The sequence below is a fragment of the Eretmochelys imbricata genome, chromosome 10, assembly GCF_965152235.1.
Source record: "Eretmochelys imbricata isolate rEreImb1 chromosome 10, rEreImb1.hap1, whole genome shotgun sequence".
NCBI lineage: Eukaryota > Metazoa > Chordata > Testudines > Cheloniidae > Eretmochelys > Eretmochelys imbricata.
This window is the reverse complement of record NC_135581.1, coordinates 3,740,552-3,747,347: the sequence shown is the minus strand read 5'-3', so window position 1 is coordinate 3,747,347 and position 6,796 is coordinate 3,740,552. Positions and strand designations below refer to the sequence as shown.

The following is a 6,796-nucleotide window of genomic DNA, read 5'->3' as shown; positions in this document are numbered from 1 at the left end:
TCCTGTTACCCTAGAAAGGTGGCATGTGTTTTCCTGAACTAAGCTGGATTTGATCCAGTGCCATAGAAGTGAAGGCTATCGTAACATGCTACCATGATGGAACATCTGGCAACTCTGCTGAGGTCCAGCATATGCATCCCCCTAGCCTGGAAGATTGAGTTGCATTTCCCCCCAAGATTTTTCTTGAACAGAATGCTTCACTTTTGCTAAAAGAATGTACCGTCCAGCACACACACACTACTAGTTAATTACAGATGGTCAATTTTGTCATAGGTCTTTGTCATCTAGCAAGATCAAGAATGATTGAAGGAACACATCGAAAGCTCCCAGCAATCTGCTCTCATGTCTTTACAACTTTACCAATCCCTGTTTGATCTATGCTTGCAATAATGGCTTCTAGGAAAAGTTCCAGGTGATCTGTTACATGGCTGGGGTAGCCAGTAATGCAGTTAGGCTGCTCCTAGGTTATGAGCCTCAGGTCTGGGCTCCGGATGTGGGAAGTCTGAAACAAAGCCACCCCTGGCTATAGCGCTCCCCGTCTCCGGTAAGGGAAAAAGACAAGAGTAAAACATAAGATGGCTTCAATGCTTCCACCACTGCTGCTCTTGCTCACTCACTGCCCCAGTGGCAGGAGTGTTCATCTGATGTGACTGTGAGAAGCCGCTGTCTTTGGTTATTTAAGCTCGTGAAGCCAGCCAGGTAGATTTACATTTTCATCTACTGCAGCTGAGAAAATAGGAACAGGTACTTGCTGGGCCTGGACCACACAGATATTACAGAGATGAGGCTCTGGACCACTTTTCTCCATGGGCTGCTGGTACCACTAATTCCTACCGATGTGCGCCGCTGTCCTGTGTCCTACTTTCCAGGCTGGGAAGGGATGTAGTATATTGGTCTGATCACAGGCCTGGGAACCAGGAACACCTGATTTCTCATCCCAGCTCTGTCATGGCCTCCTTGGTGGCCTTGGCTAAATGGCCTAATTTTCAGTTCCCTCATGGTATTACAATGATTTTCCTCCTGGGGTGTTATGAGTGTTAAAGGGCCTGATCCTGCAACCCTTTGCTCACACAATTCATTTGAGTTCTGTGAGACTGTGAGCGAGGATTACTCAGGTACGATTTCTGGGTTTGGGCTCAAGATGCTTCAAAGGTGAACTGCGCTGTGTACTGTCTAAGGATTTGTATGTATTCACATAACATTGCATTATTTTCCCTTTGAAATGGGATGCTTTCTTGCCCCTCTCTTTAAGAATCTTAGCCCACCAGCGTGACGGCTTGCACACAGCTCTCTGAAACATAGGACATGGTCCCTGCCTGTGGCCTTGCTCCTCGGCGCTTTCTGTCCCTTCTCCACTTGATGCCTGCAGCAGGGAATCATTGCTCCTGCTGCTCCATGCTGCACTGTGTCTGGGGTCTGCACTGCTGTGGAGTGGGGGAGCGGAGTGGGGAGCAGCATCCCCACACTATGGGCCAGCTGGGGTGGAAGCTCCCTACAGCTTGTAGTGGCAGCGTGACAAAGCAGTAACTGGTCAAAGGGACCCAAAGGGGTGTGACCTGTGGCACCAGGGGTACGTGGTCGCCGGTGATTGCACACCCGGCTGCTTTGCTGTGGGACAGCTGCGGTGCAGAGGGCCACACGCAGGAACAGTTCCAGAAATCCTAAATCTCCACGGCTATCTCTAGTTTGGCCATTTCCTTATGGCCTGGACCTCCAGTGACCTCTCTCGATCAAATCTTCAGTGTGAAAGAGAGTTGGATGGGCCAGGGAGGGATCAGTATTCAAAGCTTTTGCTGAGGCTGCTAAGATAAGGGCAGCGAAGCCAACATCAAGTACTTCAGTGATCAAACCCTGAATGGGTCAGCTCCTGGCTTTCCTTCTCATCAGGATTAAAGGGGGATGGAAGCGGGGGGTGGGGGTCATTACACAGGAACACACTCAGAGATACAGGGCTGAGAGTTCCCGGTTTCTCTGTCTTGTTTATGATAAATAATTGCCATGAGCAATTAGTGGTTTGCTCCCCATTTGGAAGCTTCCATTTGGAGTGATCTAAGAAACAATTAAACAGAATATGGTCGCTTGAAATAGTCCCACAAAGAGCTGTTTTGGACAGTCAGTGCATCCCGTTCCATGCCAGGATCTCAAAGTGCTCTAAACATACCAGTGATTGGAGCCTCACACCAGCCGTGGGCAGTGGGGCTAGTACCATCCTCCCCATTTCACAGAGGGAGAAACTAAGGCAACAAGAGAAGTGATTTTCTCAAGCTCACACAGCGGGGCCGTGATCCTGTGATGTGGCAAGTGCCCTCAATGCCTGCTGCTGCAGGCCAGATGGTCAGAAGGGTTCAGGGTGTCTGGGGCGGAGCCTTCTTGAAAATCTAACCTGTAAAGGCCTGCTCTGGCTTCTGCTCCCACTGCAGCCAGGGACAAACTTTGCATTGACTGCAAGGAGAGCAGGGTCAGCCCCTTCAATGGGGAGATGTCTGGGTTTGGCACTTTGCAGGATCGGGCCCAAAGCTTGCACTAAAAGCCCGTTCGCCTGCCTCCATTGTTGCCCTTGACCTGTCAGCCCCTGGTGAGCTGATCTGGGAACAATGGAAGCTTTGTTGCTTATTTCCATCATCTTGTCTGTCCCGCCACCCTGTCACTAGAGTAACGGGCTGTCTGCTGCCGGGGATGGGACCGTGCGGCGTGACTGACTGTGCCCACCGCCTCTTTGCCAAGGGCCGGAAACGTGTCAGGAGAGCTGCTCATGCTCGCTCCAGCAGAGCCCAGTTTGAGTTCTTCAGCTGATCGTTCATTTGCACTGTGGAAAGGAGAGTGCGAGAGAAACCAGGCTTTACAGGGAGTAATCAGTCACCCAGGGCACGCTGGAGATCAGGCAGGTTGCCATTTGAAAAGGAAATGTCACCCCAAATAATTATTGTCCCTGGAGCAAGAATGGCCTCTCCTCCACCAATATTCATAGAAGGTTTCATTTATGGACAGTGAGGATGGCCTGCTAGCCCCAGGTCCAGCCTGCTCTGGGATGTTTCCTCCCCCTTCCTGGGTGATATACTGCACCCAGTCCCTGCTTGGTCCTCAAATCCCCTCAGTGAATCAGTACCGAAGAGCTCCTGCCCCCGTCTGTTCATCCCAGCCCTGTCTCCAGTCCTAGAGCCGGAGGCAGTTACATCCCAGCGCCTGCCTGCAGGAGGCAAGTGCCAACGTGAAGCGAAACGGATCTCAAAGCAGGCTGGGGATCGCCCGGCAAATTGCAAACCCGCCTGCCGCTCCCATCCCACCCGACTCTCGATCCATCCGTCGGACCCGGCCCCGCAGCAGCGTCCTTCGCCTGTTGGATTGTAACCGCAACACAAACACAGCTGCTCGCTTTGGAGACCGAGACACCCTGGCTCTCTTGATTCCGGGCTGCTTTCACCTGCGGGCCCCCACCCCCGGCTAGACCGATCGCAGCCCCGGGTCTCCAGGCACCCACAGCCTCCCGAGCGGGCTTGCTGTTGTCTCACAGCTAGCGGAGTTGGCTTTAGGAGTGACAATAGCTAGGGACGGATTGTTTCCTCGGGATGGTTTTTAATGCAAGCCCCACGTTGCTCAACCCGTGTGGAAGGACCCACGTGTGCGTGCTGGGGTGGGGTGTTTAGAGGCAATTTGTATTGCTCTCTGGGGGCGGGGGGGGAGTCAATGCAGGATGCTCTGCTCCCGGGGGGGGGGGGTGCAGGCTCTATTGGGAGGGGATCCGCGTTACTTTCTGGGCGCGGGGCGGGTGGGGGGTTAATGCCATGCTCTGCATCGTTTTCCGGGGGTGGGGGAGCTTGTCAATGGATCATGCCCTTGCTCCCTGGGAGAGTTCGTGCAGCGTGCCCGGCTCCCTGGGGAGGGTGAGCGCGCACAGGCAGCCCGCGGGGCTCTCTGGGGGGTGCGAAGGCTGCCCTGCGCCCCCGGGGCGAGCCCGGGCCAGGGGCATTCCCCGCTCCGAGGGGCAGCGGCGTGAAGCGCAGCCAGGCGCGCAGGCGGACCCGGGGCCAGGGAGGGGGGCGGGTCCGCGCGCAGCCGCCCCTCTCCCTGCCCCTCGGCGGGGCGGACCGCAGCTGGAGCCCCGGGGGCTGGTCCCCGCCCCTGCCCGGCTGCCATTGGCAGCCTGGCTGGGCTCGGGCGCTCCCAGTGGCTGCCGGAGGTGGCCGTCAGCGGGAGGCAGCCCGGAGCCAGCCGGGGCAGAGAGGCGGCCGGGGGATGCGCCGGGCACGGCGCGCTGGGGCCGGGGCCGGGATGCTGCGCCCGCTCCCCTGCAGGCGGCTGGCCCAGGCTGCGCGCTGAGCGCCCCGCTCCCGCCGCCCCCGCGCCCCGGAGCCGGCCGCTGCCCAGCCGGAGGCATGTCCAGGAAAAAGACCCTCAAGAGCAAGGGGAGCAGCAGCTCCCCGCCCTCCTCCGCGCTGCCCCCCGCCAAGGAGAGCGGCCAAGCCGGCGGCGCGGCGGCCAGAGCCAAGGGGGGCAGCAGCCGCCCCAGCCCGGAGCTGCCCCTCAACGGGGCGGTGCTGCCCAGCCGGCCCTCCCTGAGCAGCAGCGGGGAGTTCTACGACGTGGCCTTCAAGGTAAGGGCAGCACCCGGGCACCGACCCCAGGGATGGAGCCTGGAGCGCCGGGCAGGGGCGCACGGAGCCCGGGGCTGGGGAGGGGACCAGGGTGCCGGGGAGCCCGGGGCTGGGGAGGGGCGCACGGAGTCCGGGAGGGGACCAGGGTGCTGGGAAGGGGCGCACGGAGTCCGGGAGGGGACCAGGGTGCCGGGGAGGGGCGCAAGGAGCCCCGGACTGGGGAGGGGACCAGGGTGCTGGGCAGGAGCTCACGGAGCCCGGGGCCGGGGAGGGGACCAGGATGCCGGTCAAGGTCTCACAGAGCCCGGTGCCGGGGAGGGGACCAGGGTGCCGGTCAGGGTCTCACTGAGCCTGGTGCCGGGGAGGGGACCAGGGTGCCGGTCAGGGTCTCACAGAGCCCGGGGCCGGGGTGGGGACCAGGGTGTCGGGCAGGGGCACGGAGCCCAGGGCTGGGGAGGGGACTGGGCGCACGGAGCCCGGGGCCGGGGAGGGGACGAGGGTGCCGGGCAGGGAAGCACGGAGCCCGGGGCCGGGGAGGGGACCGCTGGGCCAGGGCGCACAGACCGCAGGGTTTGTGGGGAGGGCTAGGTTGCTTGGAGGGGACCAGGGTACCGGCAGGGGCGCACGGAGCCCGGGGCGCTGGGAGGGGCGTACTGAGCCTGGGACTGGGGAGAGTAGCCCGGGGTGCACGGACCCGCTGCTGCGGGGAGTGTCTGGTGCGCACAGGTTCCAGCGGGGGTCGCAGACCCGAGGGGTTGGAGGATCCCAGAGCGATCGGGGGGGGAGTTTGGCCCCCAGAACTTAGCGCGCAGGCCCACGGGGAGAGCTGAGCGCGAAGACCAGGCCGCCCCCCAAGTTTTAAGGGCAGGTGTCTGCACCATGTGGGGCGCAGGGACCTGGCGTTGGTTGGCGCGGGCTGCTTGGGGGGTGCGGGGGGGGGGGGCTAGAGGAATGAGCCGGCAGCCCCAGAGACCAGGAGAGGCCAGCGGGGTTCAGGAGTAGGCTGCAGCCCGAGGCCAGGGTGTCCTGGCGCACGGCACAGCCTCGGGAGAGAGCCCTGCGCTGGGTGCCGGCTCGGGGTGCCGGACAGGGGGGTGTTATCCCAGAACGTCGTGCACTTGGGCCCGTCCGGGAGTAGGGTGCAAGGTGCAGAGAGTCGGGGTGGCGGGTCGGGCTGTGGCTGCAGAGAAAGGGAGAGGGGGGAACCACCTCCAAGGGGAAATGGGAGCGGGTTACCGCTGGGGGCGGGGTGGTTGGACAGGTTAAATGACCCCCCCGACCCCCCCTCCCCAGTCAGGCAGAACAAGCTGGCCCCTGGCGATGGGTCAGGGGAGGCTTGGGGAAAGGGAGGGGATCCGCACGGGGAACAGCAGCTCCCTCGATCTTCCTGGCCCTCCCCAGCCGCGAGTCTCCACGCAAACTTTGTTCCCAGGGAGGCTGGGCAGGGTCGGAGACGGGTGGGAAGGCGAGGCTGGGACCGAGCCCTGCAGCTTCACTCTGTGGACGGAATAGAGCCCGGGAGCTCGGATCAGAAAGCCATGGAGCTGCACCTTAGCAGCCGCTGGGCAGCGGGGGAGTTGGGCTGGGTACAGAGGAGGGTCTCCCTGGAGCCAGGGGGAAAGGGAGTTAGTGGAGAGGGTAAGGGCAGATCTTCGTGTCTCTCCCCCCCCACGCAAAAAAACCCCACCCCCAAACCTAACCTATCCCCTGGCACCTAGCTTGCCTGTCCTGCTACTGCTAGGACTTCCCCCTACACGGCTCCAGGAAAAGTTCCCCTACCTGGCACAGAACCCTGGCTGCGGTGAGCTCTGCAGGGCAGAGATTTTCCTTTGTTTTTCGCCTACACTTCATTTTACCCTGGACATCTGTGTTAGCATGTACTGCAATCCCCAGTGGCTGGCACAGGTGGGTCAGGAGCATGTCCTCCCTTTCCCTGTTAGGCAATTCCCAGAGCGGCACCCTACTAGGCTCCATTCTTCTGCAACCTCTCCTGGCCCCCCACCCCCAATCCACCCGGTGATGGGTCTGCAAAATGTGGTTGAAAAGAAAGAGCTGAAGATGTTCATGTCTTAACAGCCTGGTAACAAGATGTATGGTCAATTATAGGCCGTAAGGAACATTGGCGTTAAGGGGTGCGGTGTTTCCCTTTGGGATCTTGTATCTTGGTAGCGTTCATTGGAACTTTAATAAGTCCGTGGCCCCCG

At 60.4% G+C, this 6,796-nt stretch overlaps 1 protein-coding gene across 1 annotated transcript in view; it reads left to right on the top strand.

Annotated features, from left to right (window-relative positions):
* The first annotated feature begins 4,373 nt into the window (after positions 1-4,373).
* Positions 4,374-6,796, top strand: part of RAB26 (RAB26, member RAS oncogene family) — a 210,230-nt gene continuing 207,807 nt past the window's right edge. The window contains exon 1 of the mRNA XM_077828741.1: positions 4,374-4,592. Within this exon, the coding sequence (XP_077684867.1) occupies positions 4,374-4,592 (219 nt within the window). The remainder of the gene's footprint in view (positions 4,593-6,796) is intronic.